This window comes from Ailuropoda melanoleuca, chromosome 4, assembly GCF_002007445.2.
Source record: "Ailuropoda melanoleuca isolate Jingjing chromosome 4, ASM200744v2, whole genome shotgun sequence".
Lineage (NCBI taxonomy): Eukaryota > Metazoa > Chordata > Mammalia > Carnivora > Ursidae > Ailuropoda > Ailuropoda melanoleuca.
Window position 1 is genome coordinate 7,336,711 of NC_048221.1, and position 20,731 is coordinate 7,357,441.

General features: G+C 45.8%; 1 protein-coding gene across 4 annotated transcripts in view; it reads right to left on the reverse strand.

The window, feature by feature from the left end:
• The window catches only part of DNMT1 (DNA methyltransferase 1), a 42,680-nt gene extending 23,585 nt beyond the window's left edge, over positions 1 to 19,095 (reverse strand). The window contains exons 1-11 of one of the 4 annotated variants that reach the window (XM_011227659.3): positions 18,940 to 19,095; positions 10,695 to 10,731; positions 9,879 to 9,986; positions 9,468 to 9,687; positions 8,768 to 8,849; positions 7,602 to 7,677; positions 5,742 to 5,776; positions 5,262 to 5,367; positions 3,014 to 3,048; positions 1,924 to 2,008; positions 133 to 167 (exon numbers count right to left, since the gene is read on the reverse strand). In XM_011227659.3, the coding sequence (XP_011225961.3) occupies positions 133 to 167; positions 1,924 to 2,008; positions 3,014 to 3,048; positions 5,262 to 5,367; positions 5,742 to 5,776; positions 7,602 to 7,677; positions 8,768 to 8,849; positions 9,468 to 9,687; positions 9,879 to 9,986; positions 10,695 to 10,731; positions 18,940 to 19,019 (899 nt within the window). In that variant the 5' untranslated portion in view covers positions 19,020 to 19,095. Of the gene's footprint in view, positions 1 to 132; positions 168 to 1,923; positions 2,009 to 3,013; positions 3,049 to 5,261; positions 5,368 to 5,741; positions 5,777 to 7,601; positions 7,678 to 8,767; positions 8,850 to 9,467; positions 9,688 to 9,878; positions 9,987 to 10,694; positions 10,732 to 18,373; positions 18,752 to 18,939 lie in introns of those variants that run through there. The other 3 variants (XM_011227660.3, XM_019801933.2, XM_019801934.2) reach the window with 3 other exon arrangements.
• Between the last annotated feature and the right edge of the window lie 1,636 nt (positions 19,096 to 20,731).

Genomic DNA, 20,731 nt, shown 5'->3' on the forward strand with positions numbered 1-20,731 from the left:
GGATCCAATCTTCCAAGAGTATCAGCAGCTCCCTGTAAACCTCCACATAGTCACAGATCTCTAGAACAATAATTGCAGTAACAAAAATTTCACAAAGCACAGCACAAAGGCACAAGCATTTCAACCACTTACAGATCTTTGGGTTGACTTCTGGGTCTCCTTTCATCCTAAGAGGGTGAAGCAGGAGAGGAGAGAGAAAGAGGGGAAAAGTTAGTTTCTGAGAAGAGCAAGACCAAACTGAAAGTATCAGTTAACGATCACAGCACTGTGGAACTGGAGAACAGGAAAATCAGGCGAATCTACAGGGTAGAGATGAGACTTCCAATTTTTAACCTCATTCTCTAACCCCTCCAAACAAAAGCTGACCAGGAGTTGGCAAACAGTTTCTATCAAGAGCCAGAAAACAAACATTTTCAGATTTTGTAAGCCCCATGATCTGTGTTGCAACTACTCAACCCCATCATTATAGCATAAAAACAAACAGAGACAATACAGAAGCGAAAAGGCATGGCTGTGTTCCAACAGAACTTTGTAAAAATGAGCAGAGGGCCAGATTTGGGCCATAATTAGCCTACCCAGTCCCAGGAAAGCTCATTGTAAAAGGGAACATTATAGCCATTTAGCTTATGTTGGCCAAAACATCTGTAGTTCTCTCTCTCATCTGGTCAGAAGTGAAGAGCTCATACAGACAGGCATCAGGACAGCAGGGGAAAAAGAAAAAAAAGAAAAGAAAAAAAATCAAGGACAAAACTCAGCAATCCAGTATGGAAAAAAATCAATAAAAGAATTCCCAAGAGTCACCAACTCCTTGTTATATACAATCTAGTACCTTCTGAGCTTACATTAAAAAAATACCTCTGATAAATTAAACTCATTTTCACAGAGTAACAAGTCTATTAGTGGATTAAAATGGAAAAGCTAACAATATTAGAAAGGGTCAAATGTGTGATCCCTCCATCCCTTTCTACCATGAGACAAAAGTTTCTGCCAGTCTGTCTGCAGGGAATGGGTGCTTCGACACCAGCATTAAGGTCTGTCCAGAGGGCCTGGAAAGGGATTCCAGGCAAGCACCTTTAGTGAGATAACCAGTATCTGGACAGAAAAGGTGAGAGACAAGACGACGGCAGAGCAAGCTGGAGGTGACAACAGAAGGGTCAAATGCCACAGAATGAGAATGGATGCCTATTGCCAACCAGGTGGGAAGTAAGGAAGTTCATGACCCAGCAAGTCTGTGACCTTGGTCTCTGCTGTCTAGATCTCAACAGACAAAAAACAAAACAAAACAAAAACAACAAAAAAACAAAAACTAACCACAGAGACAATCCTGATTATCCCAGTTCAGCTTCTCTTAGAAGGGACCACACTGCTTCAAGAGCTGGAGATTTCCTGTGCTGCAGCCCCCAGGGCATGATACCCCCTCCCCTAGCGTTCAGGTAGCAAGACCGCCCTGCAGATGACCTTGCCACCCTGTATTTTTATGAAGGCCCAGCCCTGCTCCACATATAACGTTTTAGAGTTTAAATGTGTTCACTTAGCTGAAATGGGGCAGGGAGGGGGGCTGGCAGGATGGAGAGACCTAGACTCAGAACTCAGGAGGCCAGTAAAGTAGAACAGGTGTGGCTGATGTGTCTGAGGGGACACAGGTCAAGCCTTCTCATGGAGGAGCTAGAGAAGCTGGATGCACATGCCTTCATCAAGGCACACACAGGACCTATCCACTGTGATGGACAACAGACAACTGAACGTTCACTGACATGCAGAGACAACCACCAACCTCCACAAGGGGGATTAGGTAACTTTCCCAGTCACCCCATGGGTAGGTAGGGCAGGATTTGAACCCAGGGTCCTGCCCCACGCCATGTGTCTCAACCACATGGGAACAAGAGCAAAGTGACATTTAAGAAACCAAGATTCAGTCTTTACCCTCTCGTCTCCTTCAGCCATTTCAGCCTGCACTCCAGTTTTTCCTTCTCTGTCTGGCTCCTCCTTAGACTTCGGTTTAGGTGTTCTGTCACACAAAACAAAATACATTCACCCCGATCAGCTCAGAGAGCCTGACGCCATTGCAAGCAGCCCCAGCAATAACTATACACAGTCTCCTCCCAGGACTCAGAGCATGGATTGCCCTTCCCAGCTGAAGGGCAAGTCTTCCCTGCAGGAAACGCGGAAGGCATTTATTACTTCAGAACTCAAGATCTTCAGAAATGCCATCAACATTTCATATAGATGTGGCTGACACACACCAGTAGCTTAAAACAAAAACACACAACAGGACTCCACTGATTTCTTGTAAGCTGACGGGAATTCTGCCTGCAGTGGAAGAAGACAAGTGTCTGGCCCTGAGGTCACCCCGTAGAGGTTCACAAGAGCTGGTCTGATGTGCAATCGGCCCCAGCAACCATAGAAAGCCGGCTATCCACATGGTATCTTGGCTTCAGGGCCCTGCCACCCCATCTGGATGTTCTGACCACCCCAAGACAAAGGCCCAGTCGCAACATTTACTTCAGCCAACTGGATGTCAACAGAGGCTTGAAGTGCTTTCCACCTCTGCCCGCACACTCTGCCACTGCCACAAAAGCACACCCAGGCTGGCCACATCATGGAGCATCACACCCACCAAGCCTGGCCAAGATCAGCTGACAGTCACCAAGATGCAGACTCGTAAGCTAAATAAATGCTGTCTTAAGCCACTGGCCCTTAGTGGCAGTTTGTTACACAGTGTCTCTGCAGCTGTGGGTGAGGAACACAGCTGCTCATTCAGTGCCCTTTAACACCACCTGACAAACTGCTTCCTATATGACCACCACTGAGGAAGGGCCTGGGGTCCAGATCAGCTGCGGTCAAGTGAGTCCTGCTTTCACTATGGTGGTCTGACCTTCTACAAGCAGACCCACCCACACACATGTATAACTTACACACCTGATGCCCTGCCCGGTCCACTCTTTACCAGAGCACTTATTTTAGCAATTAAGTTTCACAGCAGAAAGTACAAAGGCATGTTAACTATACTTACGGTTCTTTGGTTTGACTTCTGAGCCTCTTTTCTTCCTGGCGGCGGGGGGGGGGGCGGAGAGAAAAAAACTAGTTAGTTTTCCTGCACTTAGACCTCTTTTTTTTTTTTTTTTGAAGATTTTATTTATTTGAGAGAGAGAGTGTGTGCGTGTGCGCAAGCACATGCAAGCACACAGGGAAGGAGCAGAGGGAAAGGGAGATAATCTCCAGCAGACTCTGTGCTGAGCACAGAGGCCGACACGGGAGCTCGATGCCAGGAGCCTGAGATCATGACCTGAGCTGAATCTAAGACTCGGATACTTAACTGACTGAGCCACCCAGGTGCCCTGCCCTGATCTTTCTGTAAGTGTTCCGTGGAAATAAAACCTAAAGTGATCCTATAGTCTAGCTGGTGGGAGTAAAGATCGCCTATCTTCAAGATAGCGTTTATTTCTGGTGGGGTAAGCTGGCAGGAGTCGCAGGATCTAACAGTTCTATGATCCCAGTGTTTTACCTCCAAAACCCTCTATCACCTGTCATCGGGAAGTGTGGACAACCTTGCAGACAACCAGGAACCTATAATAACAGCACAAAGCAGGATGGCCCACTCTGAACAAGTGCTCTAGCTCACTGACAGCACATCGTCTTGAACCTGAGTTTAAAGAGCTAAACACATCCCTCTGGAAAACACTGAGCTGTATTCAGCCTCAAACTCCACATTTTGTGAAGAGACCACAAGGGTTGGGGATGTTAAGAAACACATCGCAGACCATTCTACTACAAAAACAGATACTGGGAGTCTGACCACAGACAAGGAATTTCAATCCCACTCAAAGCTCCTTTGGATGGTGGTCAAGCAAGCCCACTACAACTGCCTGTACTCAAATGAGCTTGGAATGTTCTAACTATAACTGCTGTCCAATTTTATCTAGTATCAGGGTAGGAAAGGTGATCAGTTAAAGGCTAGCTTTAAGGACCAAATGGTTCAAGAATGATCATACATCTTAGCTGCTCCCCCACTAGAGCAATACTATATACCCACCCTTTAAGAGCTCTGCTCCCAATAACAGCAATAACCCTCCAAGTTTGTAAGAAACTTCTAATCGAGGCCTTGACAGGACACAAAACAGGACCAGATATTGCTCCATCCCCCACGACTGCTCAGTGTTAGCAGTTTATCATACAGGGAACACTATCTAATGGTAAGGCTTCCAGTATTGAATCCCCACTCCTTCTCCTACCCCCTCTAAGGGGTTCAGGTGGCACAGCTCTATTTCACAGAACCTTAAACTCTGATTTTACAAAAAAACTGTAGGTCTGGAGAAGATGAGGCGGGGCGGGAGGGGAAATCTGGTATGACCTCAGTTAAGAATACAACTTAGGGGTGCCTAGTAGCTCAGTCGGTTAGGCATCTGTCTTCAGTTCGGGTCGTGATCCCAGGGTTCTGGGATCAAGCCCCACATCAGACTCCCTGCTCAGCTCAGCAGGGAGCCTCCTTCTCCCTCTTCCACTTCTGCCACGCCACCTGCTTGTGCTCTTTCACGTGTTCTCTCAAATAAATTCTTAAAAACAAAAAAACACCAAACAAAAAAAACACCCCACAAACAAAAAAGAAAAACCAAAAAAAACAAAAACAAAAACAAAAAAAACACCAAAACAAAACACCCAAAAACAAAAACCAAAACCACACAACTTAAAGTGGGGGTTGCTCAGGTGGCTCAGTCAGTTGAGTGTCCAACTCTTGGTTTTGTTTTGGCTCAGGTCATTATCTCAGGGTCCTGAGTTCAAGCCCCACATCAAGCTCCACGCTCAGCGCAGAGTATGCTTGAGAGATTCTCTCTCTCCCTCTGCCCCTCCCCTGACTCAAGCTCTCTAAAATAAATAAAATCTTGAGGAAAAAATCCCACAACTTTATATCCGGACGCTGCTTTAGAATTTTAGCACCACATGTGTTTGAAAATTACATTTCCACAAAGACTTGGTGAGTGAAGGAGGCAGATGGGCAAGGGCATGAACCAAAGTTCTGCAATTGATGAAATAGGGTCCAGCTGACCCCCAAGCCCAACACTGGTGTGCTTATCGCCATACCCATATAACCCCCCTTCCAGGTAGTGAACAACAAAAAAAGGGAGTTTGAAAAGCATTTTGGCTAAAGTCAATGTCATTTTGATTAGATAAAGTCATTTTGTTCGTACAGGCTCCCCACTCCCCGTGACCCCCTTCCTAAAACCAAATGGGGACTCAAAGATTAAAAAGTACAATCGACAAACTTGGATGTGACCAGGCTTTACTTTTTCATCTCTTTCTTCCTCTTCTTCCATGTGTGTTCCAGGTTTTACTCTTTCCGGTTCTTCTGCAGGGAGCGGTCTAGCAACTCTGTCAAGCAAAGTAGCACACACCCCGAGGGTGACTAACCCAAGCTCCTCCCCTGCAAGCAGTTTTCCTACGGTCCTTCTCTTCCTGCCCAAGAAAGCAATCTTCTTCTCAGAACCTTGAAAGGCACATACTACTTTAGCACTTAACAGGACCTTTAAAACTGGTTGACAACTGCCAGTTGCCCTCAATTCATTCTTTGCAATGAGAATTCTACATGAATCGAAGGTTAATAATCTGACCCCAAATTCAGCATTCTTAAGCCATCTATGGTCGCCATGGCAACTCACAAAAAAGCTCCTTAAAACTCTTCAGAAAAGTCATTTCAGTAATGAAGATTGCACATTGTACAGAAAATACGTGTTAATTTTTCTTACTGTTCTCTGGATGTAACTCTCCGTCTTTTTTCCTCCTGTGTGGAGAGAAGGGAAGAAGACACGAATATTCATTTCAAAGAAGATCAAAATGAAAAGCATGGGTGAGAAAGTATTCACTACATTTGATAGAGTTCAACATGGCAGAGGATCTGGGTTTGGGGGGAAAGATCTGGGCAACCATCAGTCTGGTAGTGATGTCCCACTGCCCTCAAAACAAAGGAGAGGCCCAGGAGGTGGTCCAGCACATGTCCAGGTACCAGCTTGTCTAGTGATGCTATGTAAAAGAATCAAAGATCCTCCACCTCCTGTCAGGAATTCTTCAGCATTAGAAAAAAACAAAATAGTAATCTGAGATTCACATCAGCAAGTAAGAATGACAGCCTCAACTGGACACCAGCACCCTATCCCTAAATTCACGCTATTTGCAATCTCCAGGATATCTATATATGTTTAAAAGGGATCAAAATATTGTGATAAAATAGATCTGTACCTTGTTTGAGGTGGAGGTTACAGCAGTAATCTACACATTCGAGTATATACACATACATGTGAAAACTGGTAAGGTCTAGATTATACCAATGTCAGTTCCTGGTTTTGCTGTTTTGTTAGTTAAGAGGAGCAGTTACCATCAAAGAAAGTCAGGTAAGTTACACAGAACCTCACAGTATTCTACTATTTGAAAAACATAGGAAAGAAATCTGTATGTGTATTTATGGAAAATTCTGCCTCCAGGCCACCTTCAGACTTGAGCTACATCTGCTCCTCCCTAAGTCTCCAGCCTGTGGGCCTGTCCTGCATGTTTCACAGTTGCCAGCCTTAAGCCCATGAGCCAATTACTTAAAATTAATCTTACACATATACACAGTCTACTGGTTGTTTCTCTAGAGAACCCTGATTTTATACTAGTATACTAATACATTCTCTCTCTCAAACAACATAGAAGAAACTGAAATCCTCCCCTTCCCCCCCAGAGCGAAGTTCAGGGAGAAGGGAGATCAATGCACCAAACATCCTTTTGTACTACTTAGAAGTTTTACTAAATGCATGTAATACCTGTTTTTAAAACAGTAAATTTTCAAAACTTTAAATTGACTAAAAAGTAAGATGATCTCTGTATAATGACTTATGTGACCAATACCATCTGACACCACTGGTTTGGTACACGAAGTCTTACTCTGGACTATTGGAACACACTGTTTTTACAAGTGTTCATCCACAAAGCCCCCAGGCCTTGCACAAACTCAGAACATGAAATATATGTTTGAAAAGAGAGATGAAAAGGCTACGTGAGCCTTCCAAAAGGTTAGGGTACAAGAAGCCACTCAAAAACAGATGCATGTGGGAAAGAGCTATTCGTATTACAAGAGCCAGCCTGCTTCTGTCTGTAATGCTTTTTCCTAGGAGACAAGAGGCTTGGCCACTGATCTGAACAAGTGGTTCCCCATGCCTCAGTTTCCCACTTAAGAGTGGGTAACCCAACTAAACTATAAATATCTGAATAAAGGTTATGAAGAATAACATCAGGTTTCTAAAAATAGAATCAGTGTGTCTTACAACAGGATGTCAAGCCTACCTCAATGCTAGGGGTAGTCCAGTGACACCTGCGTGACCCCTCAATCCGGCTCCTCACCCAGAGCAATTTTACCCCTCACCCCAATCTGGCAGTATCTAATGATGCTTTTGGTAGTTACAACGCAGAGGGGAGAGGGAGGTTACTATTGGCGTCTACTGAGTGGAGGTCAGGATGCTGCTATGTCCTACAATCCATAGGGACGCCACTTAGGCCAAGTGTGAAGTCAGAACTATCAGCAAATGTACCAAAAGAAGGCAGAGTGAAGAACCTGAAAACGCCAGCCCTACCTGGTCTTTTTCTTCCTCAGGAGAATCATCCGATTTCGCTTTTTCCTGCTCTTCCTCAGGTTTCCGTTTGGCAGGGCTATCAGAAACAGGAAAGCCAACTGTTAGCTCAGCCAGACACCAGACCTCCAACAGGCATGACAGGACTTTATTCCTCCCTCCCAAAAGCAGCCTCTTCAGGACAGATTCAAGTCATGGGTGCCTTACTCCCTCCAAGGAAATGCCCTCACTGCCAGGATATTAATGTTTGAGTGACAGGTCAGAATACCACCATTTTGCAAACCTAAGAAATCATTGACCTAGATGTTGATCAACAGCTGTTGGCATCACAGAAGAAACCTCACAGGCCTCTAGATGGGAAGACACAACCCCATCTGTGACAAAGTCTCAAATAATCAAGCTGGAAACTGATCAAGCTTCTAGACCTAACTACCACTTTACAAGAAACATAAGACAAGGAAGACATTAGCCACCACAAGGATGCAGTTAGCTAGACCTAGAAACTCTACTGGACAAATGAACTAATTTCTTCAAATAAATGGCAAGAAAAGAGGAAAGAAATCTGCCATTTGAAAGCCTTACAACAAATCAAGTAAACATAATTTGCCACACACGAGGAAACACAGATACTGGCTATATATCTGACAGTCAGGAATTATTATGCTTTATAAAGCACAAAAATATTAGAGTTATGTTTTATCTTTTTAAAGAGACTGCTAAATGTTAAGATTTTATTCATATTTTGCTAGAATTGCTTAAAAAAAAAGAAAGAAAAGAAAGAAAGACCAATTTTATCATCTAGAAATATACTGAAATGACATGTCTGGGAGAGGTTTCAAAGTAATCCAGTTGGCAAAGCGTTTATGGGGTACAGATGAAAAGACGGCCAGCTGGTAACTGCTGACACTGGGTGACAGGTACCTGGGGCAGGGGTGGTGGAGTTCATTTTACTATCATGGCTAGTTTTGTATATATTTGAACATTCTCAGAAGAGTAAGAATACAGGTGTTGAGAAATGCTCTTCATCAGTATGTAATGAAAACTGCAAGATGAAAACCTGTACAATGTGGAACTCAAAACTGCTAAATCATACCCTATTAATTCCATTCCTGTTTACCAAAAACAATTTGCCCAGAGACAAGATGGCTGTCAATTCATTATATACTGACCCCCTTGCGAAATGAGACAGGATGGTGGTCTGCCTGGTAGTTTGCCTTGTAATCCTGGGGCCAGAAGAAGAAGAAGCTTCAGCTGTTTAAAGAAAAAAAAAAGACACCATGAAATAGGAAGTTCACAAAGTACAGTTCTTCGGCATTACGAAGCTAGTGCAGAGAATCAGGTTCTGAAGATTAAGTACCCTTCTCTTTTTATTCCAACCAACAACTGTCTTGATAAAGGTAGCAGTTAGCACCTGCCAGTTTGCTGAGCCATGATACTGGAGCTCTTATTTGAGGGGCCAAAGACTGAACCAGAGAAGGAGGCAACTTCCTCTTATATTATCAAAAGATGAAGTGGCCAAGAACCTGACCTGCGCTCAAGTCCCACACTCTTGTACGCTTTTAACGATTCCAGAAGGGTTACTTCAACTACAAAGGAGTCTATACATTTAGCTTAAATAGTTATATAACTTAGAAACAGTATTAATACCTCCTGTTACCGTATACATCCTCAATTTAAGCTATGTTTTGGGATCTCCTGCTCTACACTTGGGAAAGAACAAATCTGAAGAAGTATATACATCTAAACTAATTAGGAAGTATACACAAGAAACAAACCAGAAGGTACTGCTCCAGGGGGACCAATGGCTCCAAGTCTGGTACCACGTAAGAGGACAGCTAGTCTCCACCAAAATTAAATTAGTGGTCTTACCCTTGGTCTCTCCATCGGACTTGCTTCTTCTGGGCGTGGAAAGTTTGGAAACGGGTTTGGGGGATTTGTTTTCCTCTGTCATTCCCACTCTGCGGTCCTCACCACTTGTCTGGCTCCCGTTTTCTAGACATCCATTCACTTCCCGACTGAAAGCATGAGCTCCGTTCTCCAAGGATAAATCTTTATTTAAAAGGGATTTGACTTTAGCCAGGTAGCCCTCCTATAGCAGGAAAGGATAATTTAAGTAGCAGTGAATGTAAACAAGTGGCAATAAGAGAATAAGGAACACGCATTTCCTTTACAACTACTGGGTAACAAGGAGAGATGGGGATTATTCTGCCTCCCTGGTCACACGGGAGTTACAGGGGAGGAGATGTTTTCTAGATGCCAGGATGCTGAGAACTGACTTACCTCTGATAATTCTTCTTTATGTAATTTGGTTTCCAAGTCACATAATTGATTCTTTATTTCTGTTTGCAGAAATTCACGCAAGAGATTCAGTTTCTCCTTCACACATTCCTAAGGGAAGGATATAGGTTTAGATGTCCCCAAACTCCCAAGTCACTAACGGACTGATACAGATAGTTAAGCTGCCTGGTCATGAAATACTGACTAAATGGCAATGCTGACTCAGCCTGAAAAACTGAATATTCACAAGACATATTTGTGACGTTTCCATCAAGATCACATCATACCATCTCCAGAGTGGTGAAAAATGGGAAGATTAGGAGGTGGGACAGAGACATATAACAGTGTATTAGAAAAAACTGTGCTTTTGAGAAATGTGACCAGGTCAAGTTACAATTCAGAATGGATGGTGTGGAACCCAGATTGAGAAACTTATCAATGAGTTACCAAGAGATTAGCAGCACGTTAACACAGAACATTAAGAATAATATCTAAGTTATCCTCAAAACTACAGAAAAAAGCCAGGGTGCGCCTGAGTGGCTCGGTCAGTTGAACGTCTGATGAGGTTTCAGCACAGGTCATCTCATGGGTTGTGCGATCAAGCCCTACACTGGGCTCCGTGCTAAGCGGGGCATCTGCTTGAAGATTCTATTTCTCTGCCCCTCCCCCCAACTCGCACACACAAACACTCTCTAAAATAAAATAAAATCTTAAGAAAAAACCTATGGAAAAAAAGCTGACTCCACTTAAACTTTTTATGAGCCACAAAGTATCTGTCAAATAGTAACATTTGGTAATAAAATTTAAGGTGGCGATTACCTTTTCTGTTAGGCTATCTCTTTCCAAATCTTTGAGCCTGTGGGAAGAAAACAGGGGAGAAAGAAAGGCAATTATGGAACTCTTTAAGAACGAAAACCACAGTTTTAAAGAACTCCGGAAATAAATTTGACATGTAGGAGTGTCAGGGAAAAAAAAACAAAAACAAACAAACAAAAAACCACCATGGTGGTTTTCTCCTACCCGTGAGCTAGAAATCCTACTATAATGCCTGTAGTGGTCATTAAGAAGTCACTTGTGATCTGAATGAGGTCCCCCCCACCACCACCACCCTTTAGGGTGCAGTTTTTCTGATGTTGAGAGAATAGAGGAGCTCTATAACAGTATTATTTCCAAAAGAACTAGGAAAAATGGAGGCAGGCCATATACTCGGGGTCCACCTGTTAAATGACCCACAGGTGGTTTTCCTCTAGTTGGTCTGGCAAGACCCCATGAAAGGGCACACCACAGGGTGGCCGGTGTTAGAAGGACTGGGCCAGGGTCATAAGATGCTATGGGAACAGCCAGCTAACATTCCCAAAGGCCCGGGTGGGGGTGGCAGCATTCTAATGAGGAACGTAAGAAAAGGAAGTAGGGGTGCCTGAGGGGCTCAGTCACTTAAGCATCCTACTCTCAATCTCAGCTTAGGTCTTGATCTCAGGGTTGTGTGTTCAAGCCCTGCACCGGGCTTCACACTGTGCGTGGAGCCTACTTAAACAAACACATACAACAACAACAAAAGGGAAGTAAAGGCATCCGGTGCAGGAGGGAGTACCCTCACTCAGGGGTGACAGATGAAGTGAGAAGAGTTGTTGGCTGGCACCTCACTAGAGAGCTCTTCCTTTGAAATGTTTATACCTAATCCTTCAGGAGTGCAGAACTGTTATGAGTTTGGCTGGAAAAGCACAGCCTGATTTGATCACTGAAGATTAGCGTCTTGCCTCTCTTTTGGGGGGCAAGGTGGGGAGAGAAGAGTCAAGGAACAAGAGCAGAAGACACTGATGAAAGGGAGGTGAGTGGACAAACTGTGATTCCTAGGCTGAGTGCCAACTGTGGACAGTGTGGGGAGAACAGGTCTAACTAGCTGGGTTAGCATCGGTCACTGGAGAAGAAGTGCCCAGGCCAGGGACAGGCCTCTACCATCTCTGGACACTCCCACCAAGCACCCATACAGACAACGTACTCCAGTATCACTAGCCAAAAGGGCAAGAACAGAGGTCTCCCGGGATGGTTTTTCCAAAGAGCAAGTGTGAGCAGCAAAACCAGGAATGCAAGCAATAGGCTTTGCTGGACTAATGTCACATAGAGGCTGCTCGGAGTGCATGTGGGCCTGCCTCCAGCTTTGATCCCCACCACATCTGTAGGTACCTTCTGTATGCCAAGCCCTGTTCCAGGCAACGAGCTGGGTCATCGGATGCAGGGACTGCCAGGCAGCGACCTTCAGACCTGAGTGGTCAGGAAAGGTCTTTCTACGGAAGACCCCAACTGCAGACACAGTAGTAGTATATGCTATATATCCTATACACACACACACACACACACACACACACAGTACACGCAACCCCTTCAAAGTCATTGTACCCTCGAAGTAACTCGGGTCTGGGAGAGCCGGATGAGAAGAGCTGCAGAACTCTGTATGCACAGCCAGAGGCACACACGCTGCTGCAGGAGCCTCCCATCGGACTTTGCAGTCATTCTACTCACAAAGCCACAGCAAAACACGGCCCCTTGATCCTGAGGCTACCTCAGGTGTTGAGGACAATGCTCAGCAGACTATGAAGCCCTTCAAAGTACCCTTTTCACAATGCTGACAACTACCCATCTGGACACAAATTCCGTCGACCTCTCCCATGAATTGGGATTGTTTAGCCTGGCAGAGTGGGACAAAAACTCTTCAGAATACCTAAAACGTCTTGCCCTGTGAAGATGGATTATAACCTGGCTGGCCCGAGATAGGAAGGTCAGAGCCCAGGGCAGGCACTGAGGAACCAGAAGTGTGACAGGAAGGAGGCTGGTCAGTGCACCTCCCCCGACACCCCGGATTTCACCGAAGAGTACATCCCTTTCCCCGCAAAACTGAGGCTGGCACCACCTCACATCTGCTTTACATTCAGGGCCCGGAGGATTAGAAACAGACGTGAAGGACCAGGTAGAATACTCAGAACAGCAGCCATGTTCTAAGAGATAAAACCTTAGCTCCCCTCCAGCCCAAGATCCCATGATTCATTTCTAGTTGCTTCCCTCACAGTCCTATAAGGGAAATAAAATATAACTGAAGGAATAAAGCAAATACAATTCAAACCTGAGGGCTTCTGAAGATCAAGGGTATAAAAAGCATCAGAAGGACTAGCCCAGGGGAGTAGAGCGCTCAGTGGGAATGGAGCAGGGGGAGCTGCCCAAACAGGAGCATTACAGTGGGGGAGCTGGCTCAGTACGCCCAAGAAACCCACACAAGTCAGGCTGGGTGCCAGTCTGAGGGAGGTCAATAACATCAGGCTAAAACATTGATTTTGTTCCATAGTTAAACCACTGAAGGAATCACGGTGGGGGGGGGGGCGGAGGAAACCGACATCAGAGAAATGTTTTAGGAAAATTAATCTGAAAAAATACATAATGTAGATTAGACAGGAAGAGATTACAAGATGTTAAATCACTCTTTAACACCCTAAACTAGAAATGCTGGTCTGGGGGCGCCTGGGTGGCACAGCAGTTAAGCGTCTGCCTTCGGCTCAGGGCGTGATCCCAGCGTTATGGGATTGAGCCCCACATCAGGCTCCTCTGCTATGAGTCTGCTTCTTCCTCTCCCACTCCCCCTGCTTGTGTTCCCTCTCTCGCTGGCTGTCTCTCTCTCTGTCAAATAAATAAATAAAATCTTTAAAAAAAAAAAAAAAAGAAAGAAATGCTGGTCTGTAATGCGATTCAGCAGGAATGGAGACCACACTAGAGAAGTTACAGAACTTTATTAACACTGCCTCTCGTAACTGGCCACATGGCAGATGGGGTAGGGCTATAGATGGTATCTGTGGTAGGCAGGGTAATGAGTCCTTCCCAAAAAAAGACGTCCATGCCCTAATCCCCCAGAACCTGTGAATATGTTGCCTTACTGGCAAAAGGGACTCTGCAGATGTGATTAAGGTTATAGCCCTTGAGATGGGCAGATTATCCTGGATTAGCCAGGTGGGCCCAAACTAATCACTTAAACCCTTAAAGGCAGGAAAACTTCCCAGCTGCATTTCAAGAGATGTGACTAAAGAAGAGTGAGAGAGAGATGTGACATGAGAACTAGCTTTACTGACTTTAAATATGGAGGCAGTGGGCCATGAGCCAAAGGATACATCACCTCCAGAAGCTGGGCATGGTTAGAGCCAGCAAGAGAAGAGGGACCTCGGTCTTACAACCACAAGGAACTGAATTCTGCCAATAATCTGAAAGAGTGGAGAAACATTCTCCTCTACAGCCTCCGGAAAGGAATGCAGCCTGCTAACACTATTTCATCCCCCGAGACCCATACCAGATTTCTGACCTACAGAATCGTTAGAACAAATTTAAGTTCTTTTTTTTTTTTTTTTAAGATTTTATTTATTTATTCGACAGAGACAGACAGCCAGCGAGAGAGACAACACAAGCAGGGGGAGTGGGAGAGGAAGAAGCAGGCTCATAGCAGAACAGCCTGATGTGGGGCTCGATCCCACAACGCCGGGATCACGCCCTGAGCCGAAGGCAGACGCTTAACCGCTGTGCCACCCAGGCGCCCCCAAATTTAAGTTCTATTTAAACCACTAAGATAACTTGTTATGGATGCAATTAACAACTAATGCAGGATCAGAAATTGAGAACATTTTGGTAGGGGAAAAAGTAAACTGCCCCTGAGTGTGAAGAGTGACATTTCAGTGAACAGTAGCTCAGTAGCTACTAGATGGCTATTCAGCAGCTAGAAATTAAAACTGGCTCTCCGGAGAGGCATCAAAACTGATATGAGTCCTGTCCAGCTGAAAGGACTTGCAGCAGCTGGGCCTAGGACTGGAAGAGATAAGGGTCCAGGAATGAAAAAAAGAAAAAGGGGGGGATGGGAGGGGGATTCAGGGAAGAGAGAGGCTCCCTGGTAGTAAACATCATCACAAAAACCAGGGATAGAAAGGATTAAAAAAGCAAGATACCAAGAGATGAAAGAGGACAGAACACCACCTCAATCCTTGAGAAGAATGCCTGATCAAGAGTAGGACTGGATACCTGGCACAAAAGTGAAGGTGGCAGCAGAAGGAACAAGTCCAGACCATTCTACACGAAGCCAAAGAGGAAGGCTGGAATGATAAGCAGGAATATACATCATCTCTACACGGTATACACAGCTACATTAACATCTGCCTCAGGAGCAGATCTGCATGTTGCTACTCTAAATTATGCTTCCCTAACGGAAATGAAATATACAGCTGACCATGTGATAAGTAGCACAGAAGGTTTTCCTGCAGGGGCTGCTCTGCCACACTTACACCTATCAGCTTAGTTGGTCTTCATAACGCCCAGGTGGCTTCAGTCAGTTAAGTGTCTGCCTTGGGCTGAGGTCAAGATCCCAGGGTCCTCTGATCGAATCCACATCATCCACATCGGACTCCCCACTCAGCAGGGAGTCTGCTTTTTTCTCTGCCCCTCCCCCTCTCGTGCACGCTCTCTCAAAAACAAATTAAAAAAAAAAAAACAAAAAACCACCAAGAGGTTAAACAACTTAGCCCCACAGCTATGGTAGGAAGGAATTTGAACCCCAGTAGTCTGCACCTCTAGAATACTCCTGCACGGGAGAAACAGAAGAGTCAGATTTGCCCTTTTCAGTACCCAATCGGTGGGAGCCATGGAACTAGAGCTAAGAACTTGAAACCCAGCATAATCTAATCATAGAACCACTAGCAGTTAAAAAAGCCATCACAATTACTTAGGCTAATCAGAGTTGTACAAAGGAGGTTGCTACAATCTGTGTTTGAATCCAGGCTTCATTAAAGGGGAAAGTCTGGCATGCATGCCTTTCAGAGTCAACTCTACACCAAGCTACAGATACAGTAAATAAGGCAAACAAATCACCATCAACTCCAGGGTTGCAAAGGCAACAAGCAGGGCACACAAGCAGAATTCAACACCCTTCCTGTTATGGGGGAAAGTGATGGTCTTTCTGAGCACAGGCTTAAGGATGAATGGACAGTAGCCAACTTAGGGAAGGGGTAGATAGAGCTCAGTGTCACACTGCCTGCTCTGCATGGTCTCAGGCCCTGAGAACCTAAGGTTTGTATGGCTTGTGAGAAGAGCACAGGATCAATCAGGCAAGTGGACAGGGATTCTGGACTTCAGGACCAGTGCACCAGGCAGTGTGTGGGGCAAAGAAACCATCAGATTCAACTTTTGTAAGAGGATCACAATTTCCACTTAAAGAAAAGACTCGAATAGGAACAGGAAGACCAGTGAGAGACTTATCGCTTTGTATAAATGGTGGCTTGGACAGAATAAGAAATATAAGTGGAAAAATGTAGCTCGTCCTGAAAGGCATAATTTTTAGATTTGGGGCATATTATACTTCAAAAACGAAGTTAAAGACTTTAAAACGCAAACGCTGAAAAAACTTTCTGGTATTACTACATATCTAATGGAACTATATGTTTAAAAAAAGATGACATATGGGGGCGCCTGGGTGGCACAGCGGTTAAGCGTCTGCCTTCGGCTCAGGGCGTGATCCCGGCGTTATGGGTTCGAGCCCCACATCAGGCTCCTCTGCTATGAGCCTGCTTCTTCCTCTCCCACTCCCCCTGCTTGTGTTCCCTCTCTCGCTAGCTGTCTCTATCTCTGTCAAATAAATAAATAAAATCTTTAAAAAAAACAAATGACATATATAGGGGCGCCTGGGTGGCACAGCGGTTAAGCGTCTGCCTTTGGCTCAGGGCGTGATCCCGGCATTATGGGATCGAGCCCCACATCAGGCTCTTCCGCTATGAGCCTGCTTCTTCCTCTCCCACTCCCCCTGCTTGTGTTCCCTCTCTCGCTGGCTGTCTCTATTTCTGTCGAATAAATAAATAAAATCTTAAAAAAAAAATGACATATATAGACAAGTTAGCAAAAGTGACAGAAAAGCATGAGGACCAGGCCTAGTTTTGTTCCTAGAGTATTCTACTGGACTTAAGTACCTCTTGTGTTATAAGTTATACTCCTAATTTTACATCTCAACTTACAAATCTAAGTTTAAGGGAGTGTTGAATTCCATGTTTATGTATTTTGTACACTGAAATTCAAAATGTAAGAGAAGATGTTGAAAGTCCTGTAAGCAGACAATTTCAATGTCCACCCCATGGTCTAAGGCAGAAACCCAAAATTCTGCACCTACAGTAGGCAATTCTGGTTCAAAGTGATATGGAACCTACGGTTAATGGTGGATGGTAGAACTCACCTACGAGCATTCAAATTCAGCCAAACACTTGCACTGGCCCAAGAAAACTCCTAAGCCAGTGGCTTGTTCAAAAACCCTAGTTGGAAGGAAAGGTTTTGGCAAGAAGCAGACATCAGCAGGAATCCTTGCTTCCTCATAGTAAACTCCTACAAGCATCCACTCTTAAGAACTCTTGAGGATTAAATGAGAAAATGTCAAGTGTAATATACAACTAGTGACTGATTGGCAGAACTGAGAAAGGCTAGATTAGCCAATAACGATGCTAACACATGGGACTTTATGTGCTAGGCATATTCTCATTTCATCCAGTATCAGTTTAAAGCCCATGTTAGTGTGGTCCACAGTTACAGCCTGTTTATGACACTTGCCCAAGGTCAAACAAGCCAGTAGAGATGAGAGTTCTCACCACCAGAGTAAAGAAGACTGCGGCCAAACATCTCTGTTGGGTCTAACATCACCAAGCCAGGGACTTCCGTAATTCCATTTCAAGTCCTATCTTGGGAGGATACAGATAGGGATTCTTCAGCAAGACACACCCCCTCTGTGATTAAGAAGTGGTCTGAACCTTAAACACCTGGTAGGGAGCCCCAAACACCACGCCCCCATACACACACACCCACACACTCCAACTCCAAAACCCCAAAAGGCTGGCCTGGCACAACCATAGGAAACAAACACAGGGAAATAGGGAAATGGCAAAACCAGCTCACAAATCCAGTTGAAGCGTTCATGCCTGGTCAAGGTTCCAGTGACTAGTGTTCCAAGGAGTGCCCATTTTCAGGGGTGAAATTGGTGCCCTTCACAAATAGGGGCCCAGTATTCTTGCCCACGACCCACCTGCACAGAATTGCCACAGCCAGTCCCGACATGAACTGCTGTGCAACACACGCCCACACAAGAAACTGCGGCCATTTGTGTGAAGCGCGCGCACACAAACACACACACACACACACGGCCACTTGTGTGGAGCACACACAACCTCGCGGTCACTTGTGTGACACACAGGCACACACACAACCCCGCGGCCACTTATGTCACGCGCGCGCACGCACACGAAACTGCAGCCAGTTCTCGCTAGCAAGGCTTCCTTGACGCCCATGGCTCACAGGCACAGATTTACTGGAAAAGACCATTCAGCCTTCATGCTGCCCGAGCCCTGGTCCTGCGCTGCATGGTGAGAGTTCCTTCCAGAATGCGACTTCCCCAGCAGTCCGAGATGAATGAAGGAAGCCCCCCAAGGAAGACGGGGGTCGCAAACCTGAGCCGGCCGCGCCCGGGCCCCGAGCGGCGACGTCTGTCTCTGGAGGCCGCCATCGGGATGCGCTGCGAGGGGTGCCAAGGGGGGGCCCCCAAAATGCCCCCAGGGACCGGACCAGCCCGGCCCCCCAAGCGGGCCGGGCACCGGAAGTGGAGGCCGAAGTGCCCGGGCCGAGGGGTGTCCTGAGGCCGCGGGCTGCCCACTTCCTGCGTGACCAGACTGGCGGCAGGAGCCAAGCCCGTGGCTCCCCCAGGCAGGGGATCCCCGAGGAGAACCCAAAGCTCGCTCTACTTTGAGATCAGAAGTGACCCCAAGTTTCTAGTCACCAGGGAACTGTGAGGGGCCTCGGCCCATTTTGGCGCCAAACGGCCAAGGGTGCGCGCGACCGGAAGTGCCACCCTGCCCGCGCCAACCGCCGCCGCGCCGTCCCGCGCATGCGCGCCCGTCTGTCAGCAGCAGCCACGGGCTACCAAGAGGGGAAGCAACCCCCCCACCCCCAACGCCGTGCCACTTCCCCACCCCACCCCATCTCCCCGCCCGAGTTCACAGACCCCCGCAGCACCTACCGCCTACGGACATCATCGGGCAGTGAGATGGCTCGTGAAGCCAGCGTGGGCACCCGGGCCGGGGCGGTGCGGGCAGGCATCTTGGAAACTGCAGCAGAGACGGCGGCGCCGGCGGCAGAGGCAGCCCTGGCTTTTCGCGCGGAAACCAATGGGGAGGGGCGGCGAGCTGAGGCGGCATGTACCATCTCGGCCCCGACGTGGGGGAAGGCGGGACGTACCATAGGGAGAGAGGCCAGACCATGTGCGGGCAGATAGACTGGAGCGGTTCGTGCTCAGGGGCCGCGCAGGCGCGAGATGGGCGTACACCCCCGCGTGGAGTTGTGGGCTCGTCCAAGCTCCGCCGTTTGCTGGGAGCCCTGCCTGAGACGTTCATTCATTCATTCATTCTTCCTAGTATGCTGGGGATAAAACAAGGAGCATCCCCACACGGCTCCAGCATGTGAACTCTTGGGATTGTAACTGAAGACTTGAACCCCACTCCATCTATATGCTCACTATAGTGACCTTGGATAGGTCATTTAGACTCAGCTTCCTTTTCATCTTTGAAAAGGTGCTAATCGCAGAAAATCTTGAGGACGCACAGACTATACAGCTAGCATCACCAGTGTGGTGAGCCCCGGGCCACTTCCACAGCCTGTGTGTTTAAAAAAAAAAACAAAAACAAAAAAAACCCGCCAGAACCTGGGGAAAGGATAGTCTCTTCAAATGGTGTCGGGAAAATTGGGTATCCACATGCAAACAAGTAAAATTGGATCCTTACTCCATATAAAAATTAACTCAAAATGTATTAAAGACCTAAACGTAGACTTGAAACTATAGAACTCTTAGAAGAAAAAGGCGGGGGGGGGGGACAGTTTCACAACAGTGGATTTAGCAATGATTTATTGAATAGGACATGAAAGCACAGGCAATAGAAGCTAAAATAGATCAAAATTTATGCACAGCAAAGGAGTCAACAACGTGAAAAGGCAACCTATAGAATGGGGAAAAAATTGCAGACCATGTATCTGATAAGGTATTAATATCCAGAATAAAGAGCTACATCTCAACAAAGATGACAACCTGATTTTAAAGATGGGCAAAAAATTTGAATAAACCATTCCCTAAAAAATACACAAATGGCTAACAGGCATATGAAAAGACACCCGCATCACTAATCAGGGAAATGCAAATCAAAACAACAATAATGTCACCTCATGTCCATTAGAATGGCCACTATCAAAAAACTTAAATATATATATATATATATAATTATTATTAAATATATATATAAATTAAATATTATATATATATATGAACAAATAAGTGCTGGCAGGAATGTGGAAATTAGCATCCATGTGTACTACCAGTGGTTATGTAAAATAGTACAGCCACCATGGAAAAGAGTGGAGGTTCAACAAAAGGTTTAAAAATGGAATTACTGGGGGCACCTGGGCGGCTCATTTGGTTGAGCCTTTAGCTCAGGTCATGATCCCAGGGTCCTCGGATGGAGCCCTGTGTCAGGCTCCCTGCTCAGCGAGGAGTCTGCTACTCCCTCTCCCCCTGCTCCTGCTCTCTTGTCCTCTCTCTCTCTCTCTCTCTCTCTCAAATAAATAAATAAATAAATAAAATCCTTAAAAATAAAAATAAATAAAAATGGAATTACTATATGATCCAGCAATCCCACGTCTGGGTATATATTCAAAAGAATTTAAAGCAGGATCTCGAAAAGACATTTGCACACCCTTCTTCATTGCAGCATTATTCACAGTAGTCAAGAGGTGGAAGCAACCCAAATGTCCTTGGAAAGATG